This window comes from Lineus longissimus, chromosome 2 (assembly GCF_910592395.1).
Source record: "Lineus longissimus chromosome 2, tnLinLong1.2, whole genome shotgun sequence".
NCBI classification, from domain to species: domain Eukaryota; kingdom Metazoa; phylum Nemertea; class Pilidiophora; order Heteronemertea; family Lineidae; genus Lineus; species Lineus longissimus.
In genome coordinates, this window is record NC_088309.1 from 11,310,140 (window position 1) to 11,327,496 (window position 17,357).

Consider the following 17,357-nt stretch of genomic DNA (forward strand, 5'->3'; position numbering starts at 1 on the left):
CATGTCAACCTGATTAAGTTTTACCAGGACAAAGATATTTGCTGTACATGTGATGTGTACTGCTTGCTTTAATAACACTGTTGCATGCCTGGTTGGGTTGATGAGGCCGAAACTGACCTCCTGAAACGCCAACGCGAACGCCGCCTATCTCGTTGTTCGACATCTTTATCTGAAGGTCGTACAATGGGATACGCGTTCAAGTTGGCGTTTCGGGGATTCTCATAATGTCCTTTTGCCCCCCCCCCCCCCCCCCCCCCCCCCCCACTATTGCCCCCCATTGAACGACAGGAAGCAATTTTCTTTCTTTGCTGACTGAAAACACATAAAGTATTATCAGTAGAATCATTGTTGATGCTAAAACAAGAGCAGAGAAAAAGTAAGTACTACATTCATCCTAATTAGTGAAAAAGCGGGCTTTTCCAGGTGCCGCCGGATACGGAAATACCATAAATTCCCTCAAACCAGTGTTTTCACAATTTTCCTGTAGATGGCGCAGGAACAAATACCCCAATCAAAAGACGCGTTACATCGGGCTTATGGCCTGCCTTGGCGAAGAAATTCTTTCGTTTTGGTCGAATTTGTACTTGTTTATCTTGAAAATTTGGGAAGATTGATGATCATTATTTAATCGAAGGTCAACATATCGGTCATCATGAATGACCCAAGGAAAAAGAGGACCAGTTCGTCGAATAAAAATCGCTCTGGAGGCTGGGATAACCCGTCTTCCCAAAATCATCCAGCAAATTCTCGGTCTGGTTGGCCAAGAAATTCCAATCAATCCAAGGCAATGAAGGCATGTAATCTGTCAAAAGTTCTATCTGCCCTGGCGTGTCTGTCCTCTTTGTTTTTCTGGGATATTCAGAATTTAGACTATTGTGTTGAGTCGGTCATTGCTTACACTGCACTGTAGTGTTGTTAGTGTTACTCTTTTTGCCAAATAACCGACCGTGCAAACATGAGTCACCTCACTCATGTCAGTGACTCCGTCCTCGGGCTCAACAACCCGCCAAACGAGTCAATGCTGTCGTCTCTTCTCTGACGCTTGACGCCTCTGACTCTACTCTATCTACAACACTGTAGATTGTCTGACTTGCCTGAGCTGTTTTTTGAAGCTAATTGGTACTTTTGGTTTCCTTTTTCACAGCGAAGGGTAGGTTGTTTTCATGTGATTGGTTTTTTTTAATCCGAATATTCTTCAAGACTGAAGTGAAGAAAAAAAGAAAAATCACTAGGCCTGATCTGTCACATGTCCCGTCACATGCCACTGTATAATAATAACTCGGGGAACATGCCCACATGCACATGGGTCCAATTGAGGACAAGTTTTGCTGTGACAGCATGAAGTTTGTGGGTCATAACGAACAGCCTCTCAAGATAAAACCATATCTCGGGGGTGGGGGGTCAACCATTCTGACTGTCTGAAAATCTCGTGCAATGACACTTTTCTGCCACACTTTGCATCTGCAACCTATTTTTAAAACAAACATGCCCAAATGATTTAGTAAGAATGCATCTTGAGGCCAGGGTCATTACTCTTTCTAATCAAATGGTTAATATATTTTCTTGTGGTTTGCAAAATTGCCAATTTTCTCATACTGTCAGTGTCATTTCTGTGTGGTTTGATTTAGATTTAAAAGCTGTCTTCTATGTCTATGAGACGAGTTGTGGGAAAATAATTCTGGGCCACCCTGTAGAATATGTTCCAAGTTCAAGTGTGTACTTTTCTGTAAGACTCAGATAATTTTAAAGTGAATGCAGAGAATACAAATATGGTATCTACAGTGGAACCTCCCTTAGCGGACACCTCTCTATTAAGGAGACTAGTTTTGGTCCCAAATTGGTAGTTTCTATTCAATTTGACCTCTCTACTCAGGACACCTCTCTAGTATTAAGGACAGCACTTGCCAGTCCCGGAGGTATCCTTAATAGAGAGGTTCTACTGTACATGTACATGCACCAAACCTTGAAAATAAATTTCTGAAATGAAATGAGTGGCTTTTTAAATCCACCTCATTTTTGAATGATCGATATAAAAAGTGATTTATATAAGTCGTACTTCCACCTATCAAATCCCCGTGTCTTTTGCGCTCACACCTATGAATTGCCGTGTCTAAATAGACCCGTGTGTCAAATCCCCGTGTCTATTAGCCCCATCAAGCTCGATGGGGCTAATCGGGGGCTAATTTAGACCCGTGTTCAACACAGGTTTTTTGATAGGTGGAATCTGAATAGACACGGCAATTGCAAGTTCCAAGATCCGGCGACAGATGGCGCGGTGTACTTGCCTCGGTATTGAACATGCAAAATTCCCCTCCAACGGGAAAGAAACACAGGAGTGCTCCCTACCTACAGCGCACCTGTCGCCGGGGCTATTAACCATTATCTAACACCACTGTTAGGTGTAAGTGCGCCCCGGGTTTTTTGACACACAGCAAAGACACGGGTCTTGAAAAAACACGGGGTTTTATGATAGGTGGAACTACGACTATGGACAGTATTCTTGATTCTATTAAATAAAAGCTTCAAGTATAAAAGAGTTTGCTTTGTTATGATTGGTCTGCTTATTCATTCGTAATGGTTTTGCAACAAAAACACATGTCTAAATCTAATTCTTATGTGGCATTTCCAGAAAGGGTCGAACAGCGACTCGAACACTGGTGCCATGGCCATTGAACGATCCAGTGAGCCTGTTGATGATACTAAGACGTTTGAAGAGAAGGTAACGGTTTGTTGCTCAATAGTCAATCATCATGCCATGGTACTGGTAACCTCATGAACACCAATCATCTATTAACAATATCATAATAACCATACAATGTAAACCTCCCATGTAAAAAGACCCACATTTCTGGTTTGTAAGACTTGTCACTTCGTTTTTATACCGTGAGCGTGGTGTTTGCTCTGCATGTCGTTTTGTTCATTGAATCATTGTAAAAAATCATATGCACTAACTTACCACTGCTAGAATTCACTTCGGAAAGAAAGGCCAACTGTAAGTGTAGAGGGTATTCAGCTATTCACAAAATTCATGTGCACTGACTTCCTACCACTGGCACTGCTAGAATTCAGTTTGGAAAGGAAGGCTTACTGTAAAGGGTATTCAGCTATTCACAAAATTCATGTGCACTGACTTACCACTGCTAGAATTCACTTTGGAAAGGAATGCCAACTGTAAAGGGTATTCAGCTATTTACAAAATTTATGTGCACTGACTTTACCACTGCTAGAATTCACTTTGGAAAGGAAGGCCAACTGTAAAGGGTTTTCAGCTATTCAAAAAATTCATGTGCACTGACTTACCACTGGCACTGCTAGGATTCACTTTTGAAAGGAAGGCCAACTGTAAGGGGTATTCAGCTATTCACAAAATTTATGTGCACTGACTTACCACTGGCACTGCTAGAATTCACTTTTGAAAGGAAGGCCAACTGTAAGGGGTATTCAGCTATTCACAAAATTTATGTGCACTGACTTACCACTGCTAGAATTCACTTTGGACGGCAAGGCCAACAAGGCAGCATGTATAAAGGTGATCTTTTCACAAAGTTGATCATATGCACTGACTTTATACCGCTGCTTGAATTGAATTCATTTTGGAAAAAGGCCATTTGTGGAAAGGGTATCTATCTATTCACAAAGAACAAATCCTGAAGCTTTCCTGATCTACATCTTATTCCTGAGCTTCAGGCTCTTTCACTTACTGGTTTTATGCAGGCGAGGGGAGGAGCATGCAACTGACATTGGCATGCAGGGGCATGACGGATGTTGTTCTTATGCTGGTACAGTGGTAGTTGTTAGCAATGGAAAAATGTAGATTTGGATTCTTGTACTTTTAAAGATTGGTCATCATACGAGTCTGGGCTTGTTTTAAGGTTACAGACTAACATGACTTTAAAGTGCATCACTATGCTACTTTGAGTCTTTGTCATCATCTTAGTCTTTGTCTGCTGAGGGCATGAGGCCACATGAATTGGATACCATGGGGCAGCGGTAGCGCAGTGGAAGATAGTCGGCCTCATGATCAGGAGGTCGTGGGTTCGACTCCCGGCCGAGTCACTGCTTAGTTCCTCGACGGGGCGAGTTCAAGTGAGCACCTTCTGGTTGCTCCTTGAAACCCCTGATTGATTTCTGCGGAGACCGGGGTAATAATATGATATCCCAAAGCGCTTTGAGCGAGAACTATAGTGTCACGGAATTGCGCTATATAAAAGACTCATTATTATACCATAACCAATGGCCTTAACTTCATAGTCATTCACCAAGTTGCTCATATCCAATACCCACTAACTAAATACCCATCATTGACACCAGAAATGCTTTTAATGACACTGTTTTGTTATAGGTGCATATTGGGAATCATGCTTGCTTTAGGGAGCTTACTTTGTTTCAAATTAGCCTTTGAATATTTTAAAACTAACTCTGGTAACTAGTGTTTCAGTTAGAAATCTGAAAAAGACTCGAACACTAGGCCTACTTTTGTGTGTTACCAATTTTGGCATTGTGGCATGGGTGACCGTTTAGCAATTGCAGATGCCAGAAGTTTATGACTTTGATATAGAGTTCTACAAAGACCTATACTAGAATAAACATCATAATTTGTTGATTTGTGATGATAAATGCTCATTTATACATCGTAAAAAAAAAAAACGTTGTCAGTGAGAGTCATGCTATGTCATGAAGAAGAATATATAACTGAAGTAATTTAAAAACGCAAGAAGTTTGGAAACTCTATATGGGTTACAGTACATGGAAACTAGGCTGACTAGCTTGACTGCAAGTACAACCTGATAGTAACAGTAACACTGTGACTTCTTGTTGATAAATTGTCTTCAGTTATTTGTTGTCTTCTCTTTATTCTGCTCTCACTATTCATTTTGAGACTCAAAATTCTGCAGGTCCTCTGAGATACAGTCCCAGTCACAATTGACATAAACTCTGCTTGGCGTACGCTGTGCACAACCTATGCTCTGTAGCCGCGTAAGCTGTGTACAGCTTACACCCTGGTGCGTGCTTATCACCAGTAAGGTTTATACTTGAAACAGACGGCACACTTCTGTGCGAAAAGCTCACACAAAGCTTCTGTAATCTGTAAGATCAAGTATACGTAGACTGTAGACAAAACATTCGTGCAGCCTGTACCTACGTGCAGGATTGTGCATCCTGTGTAGGTTGCTTGAAAGTGTGTATTAAATTACAACATATGCGAATTTAGGGATGTCAGTTGTGATTGAGACTGTATCAAATTTATATTGGGATAACGTTTAATGGTAATAAGGTAAAAAGCCAGCTTAATGTCTATTCTAAGACTTGAATATTTCTTCTCTTTGTAGCCAAATTATCAGAGAACCACCAGTCACGATCGAGTGCGTAAGATAGTTCAGGAGGAGGGACGAGCAGCCAGGAACCTGATAGCTTATAACGTCCCAGTAGAAGATGAAGAAAACTTGCAGTTTGCCTTTGAGCAGGGTGCTCAACGATGTAAGGAAAGTTCTTACCGAGAGGAGTAATCATCAACGTGATCACACTGTCACTTTCTGCAGAAGGAATTTCAATTAGTTTCTTGCTTGTTCAGTGTGTCCTGGAAAATCCGGGGATGATGTTTTATACCGCGTTCCCTGCACACAAAATGTAAAAAGTGAACATTTGGTGACAGAGGTTATCGAACACTAACTCCTGATTTTCTCACGAATTGTTTCTTTTTATAAGCTTGTAATTATATAAAAAGCAGAGCTGTATTAAATACGTATTTGGCAGTTTTCAATGCATTGTTTGATTCAGTTGTAAGTCAAAATGGCAGGAACCAATTATATAGAAACTGAAAATCTATTAAATCGAAATCTCGCTATCAATCAATTTCACCAGAAGCCTGTGCTCAAAGACCAAAAATATTATGTGACTTTTTAAATTCCTTACGATGCTAGCTGCCAGATCTTAAAAGAAAAATCTATTTGTCGTTTTCAGTCAAAAGCCAGTACTTGAGGAAGTCTGGTGGAAAAGCCCTGTCGTTAGACCGAGCCACCCAGAGAACATCTGCACGCGGCTCCATGAAGCTCAGGGAATCATCCTCTCCTGTCAAGAGACAGTTCAGCGAGATCGAAAGGAACACGCCCAGACGATCAAGCACCGGAACCAGCTCTAAGAAGCCCGATCTCCGCGCCAGATATTGGGCGTTTTTGTTCGATAATCTTCAGAGGGCGGTAGACGAGATTTATAAGACTTGTGAGGCTGATGAGAGTGAGGTGGAATGTAAGGTGGGTCCGTCGCTCCATTGCTTGTAGAAAATTTGAGATCCAGTGCAAGCTCTGCCATGGCCTACATGGTGCACTTACTGATAGCCTGACCTGGCAGAACTCCTCTGATTCTTAGATTGACAATTTACTTGCAGTGACATGACATGTATCTAACACTCCAGGACCAGTCGCATAGATATTAGGTCATATTGGTGCACACTTCCAGTCCCACTTCCTCTTTTGAGTCTTCTTTTGAATTCTTATTGTTAAAAAGTAGGTTGTGGACTACCCAGGAGAGCTGAGTGGAAATGATGTGTCACGTCCTGCACTAGGGACAAGTTGGATGCTGCCTGTGGTGGATTCTCATCATATAACCAGTGGTTTTTAATACACTCCGCTCCTTGTTGTCCAGTTGTTTTCCTGACCACGTTCACTATTAAAGAGAATGGGAAATCACTATGTTAACTTGTGGTGTAAAACACGGAAAGGGAATCACCTCAAAACAGGAGTGGGAGTCAAGATAGACCACGTCCTCTATATTTCATGTATGTTTCACTGCTTGGTAGATGAAGACATTTTGATGTGGTTGCTTTCCCGATTGCCAAATGCGTTATCATTGTTCAGCATTCATTTTCTTCCAGGAGGTAATAATGATGCTTGAACAATGCACAAAAGACTTCAAATCGTTGATTGAAAGACTGAAAGTCATAAAAGCGTTTGAGACCGCTGACGATGATAACAAGTAAGTAATACATGTAATTGGTGTACAATATAGTGCAGGTAGACAATGCTTTGAAACTGTTAGGAAGTCTTGTCCACATTGATTGAGCATAACTTTTCCACAATGGTGAATGTTGGTACTCATAAAATGAGAGGCAGCATCACTTATCCTGCTTAATACCAAGTATCTCTAATCTATAGTTGATAGTACCATATGCCATGTCGTTATATTTTCTTAATAGTTGCATTGGTGATGTCTATTGTTGGATCCTCGTGATCTAATGTCGAAAGAGAGTGGCTTTGCATGAGAACTAAGTCTGTATCCCTAGCTGAAACTTTGCTCCTATCTTTATGGTTAGACGCAATAAACACTCATTTATACTTGCATCCTCCTCATTCTAAATCAGACGAGGAGAGATTTCAGTGTGAAGTGATGAGGTGTTGATGGTCTACCCATTGACCCAAGTTGATTGTGCAGGAAAAGTTATTCAACTGTCCTTCCCTTGTTTTCAGGCCAACTTCCCTCGCCTGGGAAGTGAGGAAGACTTCCCCTGGTAAGATGATGCCACCCCCGTCAATGGATAGGAAGGCGATAGTCGGCACGGCACAGCGAGTTCTTCACTTTGGTACGACTCCCCAACAGACACCAGCATCTACAAACTTGGTAAAAGAGTAAGTAAATGTTTTATTTGATGGTGAATTTATAGGTATGGGATCCATTAAAAATGAAAGAGGTTTGCTGTTAGGACTTCGGTAGTGGTGGGTCATGAAGAAATGCAGTAGTAATACAGAGTGCCGCAGTTCAGTTATCATCAGTAGGTACTAAAACCCAACGCTTATTCTGTGGCCTATTATACATATAGCTGGACTTGGGTAGTAGCTCTGAACTCCTTTCGTTGCTACTGGGTTATGTCCAGCGACATGAATTGCTTGCATGATATCTCAGCACAGCTTTTGGATCAAATGCATGATAAAGGCTGATGCTCTTACTTAAAAAATGTGTGTGCATTTACACTTGGCCATTCTGCACAAAGCAAGGTAAAAGCCTTGAGTCTTTTAATACTCATTTCATCCAATCCTTTCTGTGCTACAATCCTGCAGCATACAACTATCACTGCCACTAAGTTTAGTGTGTCTTGTTGTTTATTTTAAGCGTGCGGCAGACTAGCCATTTTATCGCAGAGACATCCAATATTTACCGCTGTGATAAGTGATAAAAAACGTTGGTCTGCAAGTGAAATTGCTTTTTGCAGAGCGCGTGATAAAGTCAATCTGGTTAAATATCAATGTTATCGCACATTGCAGCGATGGCTTGTTGCAAATATATGTCGCATACAGTCTGCAATAAAAATCACCAGTCTGCGCTGCACTTTAGAAATACCTTCCATTGTTCTAAATGTTCTGTTTGCCTTTGCAGTGCTGGCACCCAGATCAAACCCAGTGCACCATCACTGGCCCCTCTCATCACCTCTCCGCCTGGTAACAGCTGGGCCGATAAAGTCAAAGGCATCAAGTCGCCGCCGCCAGTCGCCGCACCACAGGCGGTGGTCCATTCGAAATGCGTCACTGTGGAAGAATTAGAGGAAAAGATGCTAGAGGAAGAGGTCAAGGAACCAAAGAAAACCGTATCTGAACCAAAGATGGCGTTGTCCAGTAGTGACGGTGAGTGTTACTGTTAACCTGTCACTGTTTAATTGCTTTGGGATTTCATATTCAACAAGGGTCAGGGGCCATCAAGGCTTACATTATATAGTTGGGAGTCTGAAAACTGTCAAACTTTTAAAGATATGAACTCAGACACTCGATTTACTGAAGTTAGGAGTATTTGCAAAAATTATTTATAATCAAAATTTAGTTTACCAACTTAATTTTGACTCTTGAGTCTGAATTCAGACTCTCAGAGTGTCAAATGTTGGAAACAATTCCGAATTAAGACTCATCTCAAACTGATATAGGAAATTCTAATGATTTTGTTTCATGTATTTTCAGAAGATACGGATGGGTGGGAAACGGTCCACAGAAGTAACAAGAATAAGAACAGAAACTCTCCCGCGCAGAAAACTAGTTCAATAAAGTTCAAATCATGCGAAAATCTTAGTAAAACTGGCACGGCGCGGCAACAGTCCGTACCATGTCCTAAACCAAATGGCCGACCGGGTCTGCAACATAAAAGTACTTCAGAATCAAACTTGGCTATAAAATTGGCAAGGAATTCACCCCCTGTTGAATCTAATCAAACGAAAAGGTTTTCTAATCGGTCTCCGGTTCAGGGTGGCAGGCCAAGGACTATTAGTAGAGATAGCGAAAAGGAAAATAAACCACGTGAGGATGCCACTCGAACTGTGTCTGTTGAAGTAGTCGCACAATCGGCACCGATTGTGAATAATATTAAAAAAGACATTGTGAGTAATGGCATTAATAGTATGGAAGAGAAAAGATCTGATACACATGATGAAAAAGTTGAGAAAAATACGAAAAGTGATGCGCTAAAAATTCTTCCAAAGGATGCGGTTGTTAAAATGGATTATCCTGCAGCTACGAAGCAGACTGTGATACTTTCTGACGAGTTTGGAATTCAGATGAACGAGGCTTTGAAGTCAAGAGGAACGCGCAGTCTCGAATTGGATACGGATGGGGAAGATAATGACGACGATGATGACGAAGATAACGCTATTCCTACTGAACTTGATGAGGTAATGATCACCCTGGAGAATCAATTCTTCCAACTTTGGGAAAGCAGAAAATGTTTCAGTTTCGTTGGCAAAACTATATTGTTGGAGTCTTCCAACAAAATAATATAGTGTTCATCTGGTGATAAGGTTCTTCAAAAATGATTTGAATCACACATAGAGAGAAAGGCACCACCTTTCTGCATAGTTACGAATCACCCAATAACATTTAGCTGTGAATGTTCTGGTTCACGCTGGGGTCCTACTTTCATATCTTAAAGGGGGACTATAGGCAGGAGCAGAGGGGCTAATTTCGCCATCTTCAGGTGACTTGTATACACAGTAAGGGCCCTGGGTCATGTCAGATTCAGCACTTAATATATTCCTCATACAAGTGTCAATCATTTCGACGTACTGTGAGATGGGAGAGACCCCTATTGGCAACTTTGTGTAACTTCATCTTGCCTGTCTAGCTGCTGCCTATATTGTCCCTTTAAGTTCTGTATGCATAACCTGGTTCCCGCCACCTTTTGAGTTATTCCAGTCGGGGATGAATGCGGAAGACCTATTGAATGATGAGCTGGAGGAAGAGTGGGAGAGAGCGTTGCAATCGGCCATGCTCGAAGAGGAAACATATCCTAGTTTCTTGTCTAAAACATTTTCCTCTCGCTACCTTTTCAGTTATTCAAGTCGGTAATGAATGCAGAACACCTATTGAATGATGAGCTACATGTAGAGGAAGAGCAGGAGAGAGCATTGCAGTCGGCCATGCATGAGGAGGAAACCTATCTTAAGGCAATCGAACGAGAGGAGAAAGAAGAGATCATTGTGGAAACAGAGACAGAGACTGAGACTGAGAGTGAACTAGGGGTAAGTACAGTGGAACCTCCCTTTATTAGCGGACTCCTCTCTATTAAGGACAACCTCTCGATTAAGGACACTAATTTTGGTCCCAATTTGGTTGTTTCCATTCAATTTGACCTCTCTAATCAGGACACCTCTCCATTAAGGACAGCACTTATCAGTCCCAAGGGTGTCCTTAATAAAGAGGTTCTACTGTATTTGATTATATTACTCTATTCGGTATTAGGATATCTAATAACCTCTTGCATTTTTGCGAGGGGTGTTGAGCCCTCTTTAGGCTGCTGTCCACCTATGTTAGATCTTTAACTTACCCTGGCATAGTCACTCAAATTTAAGGGACCACGGCTTTTAGTCCCATCCGACAGACTCACGTTAGTTCATCTCATGATGTCTCAAATTCGTGAAGAGCCCGATTGCGTGGTAGCCAGCAGTGCTAATCATGAGGCTGTTAGGCCCCTTGATGAAGTTTTCAATAGTTATCTGAGAATTTGGTCATTGATGTCCTAAAGCAGTTGCATAGCTTCTGCTTGATACTCATTCAATGAAGGAGGCTAAAATGAGTCAGTGGGTGGATATTAACCCCAGTATTATTCAAAGTACAAGTGATACGCATGCCTTCTAAGTACAGAAGAAGACGTGGTACATGTATTGTAACTTTGATTTGCTGATCAGCAATACGTGTATGAACTTGCCCAAACTCATACTTTCCATCCTGCCATAGCTTGACAAATGAAATGGTTTTCAGTTTCTGTGCACATTCTTGCATGCAGATTCTAACTTTTTATTCTGCCTTTCTTTCAGAATACGATGAGTTCTGTGGATTTCAAAAAGAAGAATGTCCAGCTGGATTGGGATTCTATGCTTGCTCAATATGATGGTAAGAAATAAGTTGCAACCTGTGTGTATACTATTAGATGACGTTCAAATGACATCATCATCACCACATTGGAATTTTGGATGGCAAACATCATCATCATCATCATCATCATTATTAGTTGACAGTGCAGCAGGCTGCCACAAGCTTCATCCTGCTGACCCTGTCCTGTGCCAGGTCCTCAGTGTGGTGTGGTGCCTAAAAAGATGGGAATTTTTTTTTAGAGTTTTGCTGTAAATGAATTGTTGACCCTTGAATTTAGGAAGTTTAGTTCCCTGAAAGCAGTGCCAGTTTATCTAGAAGTACAATTCTAGGTTCTCCACGGAATAGAACTTGGGCCTGTTGCGTGGCAGCTAGTAGTGTTGATAACTAGGCTATGGGGCTAATTTCTGAAATACATTCAATTTGACCTCTCTAATCAGGACACCTCTCTATTAAGGACAGTACTCGCCAGTCCTGAGGTGTCCTTAATAGAGAGATTCTACTGTATAACTATTTGTCCAACTACTGCATTTTCTGTTAGCAATCCCCCCCCCCCAAAAAAAATCAGTGTATCAATTTTAGCTCACCTCTTAGCAGAGGTGAGCTTATCCCATACCGTGGCGTCCGTCGTCCGTCGTCGTCGTCGTCGTCCGTCGTCCGTTAGCAGGGCACGTTTCGTAACTGTTAGAGCTATTGAGTTGAAACTTGGTACACATGTACCCTTATGTAATGACACCTTGGAGACCAAGTTTCGGTCCGATTCGTTTCATGGTTTGGCCACCAGGGGGCCAAACGTTAAAAGTGAAAATATGCAATATCTCCCTTAATAGTAGTCGGGAAATTTTGAAAAAAATATGGTAGGTACTTCTAGCAAAGGTGCATCATATATCCTCCGGGTTTTTGATTTGACCTCCTTTTCAAGGTCACAGAGGTCAAATGGTGTAAATTGGCCGTTAGGATGTAACGATGGCACGTTTCTAAACTGCAATGACTATTGATACCAAATTTGGTACACATTTACCCCTTAGTCAGGTGATCTCAGGGACCGAAGTTTGGTCCAATATGATTCACCACTTGACCACCAGGGGGCAAAAATCCAAAAACCTTAAAAATGTGATTATTCCTTAACTTCTTGCCCGATTGCCACCAATTTGATATCATGGGTACATCTAACCACCAGACAGTATATGTCACACAGGTTTTTAATTTGACCTCTTGTCAAGGTCACAGAGGTCAAATGGCGTAAATTCGCCGTCAGGCCGTAACTATGGCACGTTTCTTAACTGCAATGACTATTGATCACAAATTAAGTACACATATACCCCTTGGTCAGGTGATCTCAGGTACTGAAGTTTGGTGCGATCTGATTTGCCGTTTGGCCTCCAGGGAGGGGGCCAAATCCTAAATTCTTCAAAATGCCATTATTCCTAGTAATGACTTGCCCAATTGGCACCAATTTTATATCATAGGTACATCTAATTCTAACAACCATTCAATGTGTCACCCGGGTCTTCTTTGATTTGACCTACTTTTCAAGGTCACAGAGGTCGAATGTTATGTAAATTGGCCATTTTGGGGAAATTGTAATTGCTGGGACATACATCAAACCTAACACTACATGACACAATACCATGCTCTTTATCCATCTTTCCTCCACATGAGGTGAGCACAATGGCCCTGGCCATTTCATTTTGTGAAAGAGAATGACTATAGCATACGTCGACTCATTCAAACTTTTCATTTATGAAATTACATTTTAAAAACTATTTCAGCCGAAGCTGAACAACGTGAGAGTTTAAACTGGGGTGAAATGGTCGAGATCGAGGAAGGCTCAGAGAGGACTCCTGGTCACAGCGTCCACATGCATGAAAAATTATCATCGCCGTCAAGGAAAAGGTAAATAAAAATGTCAACTTTCGTATTTGTTTTTGCGTTAGTTTTATTGCCACACAAATCGTAAGATTGCGTGGACGTCCGATTGGGCCCCTCGTATCATGGCAAGGCTGACATCCTCTGTCCTCAGCTTATTTGGTCCGGCTCCTCACCTGGAACCTCGCTGGCTTGTTCGGAACTTCCAGTGTGGCTTCTAGTGTCACCAATGCGCACAAGCTGGAGCACCACGACAAGGTATTGGGCCAACACCAGAGGTTTTTGAGTAAAACTTGAGGTTTTTGTCCTGGGGAGAGTCAGTTGATAGGGATGTTAAGATTGGCCCTGACTCCCGGGAAGGAGAACATGGTGAGTGTGGAGTCAGAATGGAAGGCGCGACTCGTATGAATGGTTAACAAATTGGCAAGGTTCGACCAGTCAAAAACATCCATAAATCAATAAAAAAAGTTGGAAAGCAGTAAGACGGAAAGACCCTTGAGTTGTTTTCATGCCCGTCTTGATGACTTGAAACGGGGAAATACCACTGAAACTGATGGCGTCACCGCTGTCACACACACAAAGGGAATTGATTCATTCTCAATCGCTTGTAGCTTGACAGTAGGAAACTTATCAATTTTGAGTTGTTATCTCAACAGGAAACTTATCTATTTGAGTTGTTAGCTTGAGTTGTTATGTTCTTTCTTGCTCGTTTTAGATCGCCTGGAGAATCCAGAAAACGACATGAAGAAAAGCAGCAGAAAGCTCAAGAGCTCAGGGAGAGATTGTTACAAGAGAAGGCTGAGAGGCTGAGGGAGCTATCCAAGAAGGTAAACTTGTGGTTTTTTGAATAGGTTGTACATGTATTCTTAGGGGTCGAGCTAGACTTTCTTGATTAGGCATAATTTATGATTGTCTATTCGAAATCAATCATGCAGCCACACAGAAAAAAGTCCTACGTTTCTACATTAGCCTTGATTTTCTTGATAGATATCCCCGGAATGAAACATATTTTTATCTTTTCTCGATTGTTTGAACAGGTTGAGCAAGTGCAGTCTTGGAAAGAAGAGCTGTATCGTCAGAGGCGCGTGATGATCCAGCAGAAGATGCAGCATGCGGAGGAGAAGAGGACGCTGCAGATCAGGCAGAAGGTGAAGAAAGCTCACGAGGAGGAGACCAAGGTGGGTCAGGGGAGATATTTTCCATTAGGAAATTGTGCCTAAACTTAGGCTTGCGGTCAAGAGGTCCCTGGTTCAAACCCTCAGTCGGTAGGAGACTCGAAACAGGTCTCTTTGTCTAACTCGCCTTTATAGGGGCAGCGGTAGCGCAGTGGAAGAGAGTCGGCCTCATGATCAGGAGGTCATGGGTTCGACTCCCTGCCGAGTCACTGCTTAGTTCCCCTACTGGTCGAGTTCAAGTGAGCACCTTCTGGGGTTGCTCCTTGAAACCCCTGATTGATTTCTGTGGAGACCGGGGTAATAATATGATATCCCCAAGCGCTTTGAGCGGCCAGTTGATGGTTGGATACTGCGCTATATAAGACTCGTATTATCATTATTATATTCTGCTCAGGTTGTAGCACTGATTAAGCTGTTCATCCGAGTTTTGCTGAAAAATATTAAAGGTTAAGGTGTCATGTCGGATGATAACCTCTACCCTAGTTGATAACATACTATAATTCCCAACTTTTACTTTGAACCGTTTGACGTCAAGTGGTACATTTCTCTGTCACTCATCCACCAATGAACTGTTCTAAGCGTTGGCTATGACAAGGCCAAAGCACCAACCACACCAATTAACCGCTCTCAGCTTTGCTTTTAATACTTTGGTGATGGGTCGACGCAACTACAATGTATCACAACTTCATAAAGGAAATTCCTTCTAAGAGTGGATACTTGGACATCTCTTACACCAAGAATAAATCAAGACTTATGAATTCTTGCTTAATATACTTATGGAGTTTGAGACTCAAGTTGCATCATCAATCTGAAACAGTATAGCGCCAAGGCTTAGGATCAAGGCTGATCATGTTGAGGCTTTGGTTTGACCATGAAAAGTTTAGTCTATAGTCTTTGTATAACTCCATGCCAGCCCAGGTCTTCCTCAATATGCACAGTGTCTGTCAATACATTGAATTACATTTTTTTTCAAGGCGAATGAGATGGCGTTCTTCAACACGCTAGAAGCCCAGAACAACATCCTGGCATAACCAGTGGTTTTCACAATATATTAAATGAATGATATTCTTTCCAGGCGAATGAGATAGCGTTCATCAACACGCTAGAAGCCCAGAACAAACGCCATGACATCATGTCCAAGCATGAGGATGTGGAGGCGAGGCTGCAGGAGATTCAAGAGGAACGCCAGAGGAAGCATGAGGAGAAAGCAGCCAAAGAGGCAGCAGTGGAGGTAAGTCAAAAAGCCTCTCTGCGTTTCATGAGAAAGTGGTACTCATATTTTGATGATTTCACATCGAAAATTCATCAGTTAGACATGTTAAAGATATGCATTAACTGCCTTTTTCAACTAAAAGTGAGATTTTATAAATAAAGCACGTCAAACTGTTTCTGATAAAAATTCTAGAACATGCTCTCATGGAGGGTGAATACGCAGGCACACTTTGACAGCTTGGCAGTGATTTGCCCGTCAGTTGGAATCAGTTTCTTATAGACAATCAAACAGCTTGGAAGATTTCTTCAAAACAGTTGCCCTCCCATCACGAGTGTGGCTTGCGTAAGGTTATACAAAGTGTAAAGCGTGTTCGTGTAATTGAATGACCTGACCGCCACGTCACTGATCAAAAACCTGACTTGATTTTCAGGAAAGAAGGAAGGCCATAGAAGCCGAGAGGATAGCACGTCTGATTGAAATGCAAGAGCGCCGCAAGCAGCGCGAAGTCGAAATTGAGCAGAAGCAGGCTGAGAAGGAGAAAGAGCGATTGGAGACGGCCAGGATGAAGGAAAAGGATCGGGAGGAGAGGATGGCCGCATTGAATGCCCAGCAGCAGGCCCATATTGAAGAGTTGAAAGTCAAGATTCAGCAGAAGGTAGGTCTAAATAAAAAGTCAACATTTCGACATCAGTTGACAAGGCAGATTACAACATTTCTTTTGTGGGTCTTTTCGATCAAATTTCTTCTTTGGCAGTTTATTTCCGTGAAGCAAGCTTATTTTCAAACTCCCTAAGAAAAGAACATCCGAAAAAATTTAATGATTTACAGTACCACCTCCTTGATCATCGATGATCCTGAAAGTAACAGAAAACAGTGTGTTAGAACAGCACTTCTGTTGATAGCGTCCTTCATTCTTTACCATGCCATCTATTGAAATTAGCTCTAAAACACAAAGCCAACATTGTAGTCCAGTAATTTGTCCGAATTGACTCCAGTAATTTGTCCGAATTGACTCCAGTAATTTGTCCGAATTGATTCCAGTCATTTGTGCGAATTGACTCCAGTCATTTGTCCGAATTGACTCCAGTCATTTGTCCGAATTGACTCCAGTCATTTGTCCGAATTGATTCCAGTCATTTGTCCGAATTGACTCCAGTCATTTTGTGTCATTCAAACTTACCTATGGAACACTTTTGCATGTTACTCCATTTGGGCTCAAACACAAGAGTATCCCTTTAATTTTCTAAAGGGAGAACTGAGTTAACAGCTCGGCCGCCAGGCGGCGCCCTGACCGATCCCGCGAGATCGCGCCGATCTCATGCCGCCATATTCAGTCTTTACTCTTGTGCTTCTACGAAGCACATCGTTTTTTCAAAGCTGCCGTGAATTCGATTTAAAACCAAATTCAACCAGCCAAGTCTAGACGATTTTTGGGTTCATTCACCTACAGAGTAGACCGCCAAACTAATCTTGGCATTAGTATTGTCCAGTCTATTTAATTATAGACATTTTCTTAGCTAGCTCAGTCGACCCGGCTCCATTATTTTGATCTTGGTAGGGTAGAGTTAAGTAGGCTTTTTTCCCTCTATTGTAATGAACAAGACTCAGATCCATTGCAATAGTGTTTAATTCAAGTAGGCATGTTTTCCTTTCCATTAATTATTGCGTCCTTTCTGGCCTACTTGGGGTTCCCAGTGTTTTTATTGTCATTGGTACCATTTTTTATATGGCGTACCCCTCCGACGGCATCCTTTGTCTCAC

General features: G+C 41.9%; 1 protein-coding gene across 2 annotated transcripts in view; it reads left to right on the forward strand.

Moving 5' to 3' along the window:
• Positions 1-546: 546 nt before the first annotated feature.
• Positions 547-17,357, forward strand: part of LOC135482626 (S phase cyclin A-associated protein in the endoplasmic reticulum-like) — a 69,558-nt gene continuing 52,747 nt past the window's right edge. Inside the window, exons 1-14 of one of the 2 annotated variants that reach the window (XM_064762839.1) lie at positions 547-793; positions 5,331-5,478; positions 5,962-6,251; positions 6,872-6,972; positions 7,464-7,622; positions 8,368-8,612; positions 8,940-9,643; positions 10,301-10,489; positions 11,285-11,360; positions 13,112-13,235; positions 13,924-14,035; positions 14,246-14,386; positions 15,459-15,614; positions 16,027-16,251. In XM_064762839.1, coding sequence (XP_064618909.1) covers positions 653-793; positions 5,331-5,478; positions 5,962-6,251; positions 6,872-6,972; positions 7,464-7,622; positions 8,368-8,612; positions 8,940-9,643; positions 10,301-10,489; positions 11,285-11,360; positions 13,112-13,235; positions 13,924-14,035; positions 14,246-14,386; positions 15,459-15,614; positions 16,027-16,251 — 2,811 coding nt within the window. In that variant the 5' untranslated portion in view covers positions 547-652. Of the gene's footprint in view, positions 794-2,633; positions 2,720-5,330; positions 5,479-5,961; positions 6,252-6,871; positions 6,973-7,463; positions 7,623-8,367; positions 8,613-8,939; positions 9,644-10,300; positions 10,490-11,284; positions 11,361-13,111; positions 13,236-13,923; positions 14,036-14,245; positions 14,387-15,458; positions 15,615-16,026; positions 16,252-17,357 lie in introns of those variants that run through there. The other variant, XM_064762840.1, reaches the window with a different exon arrangement.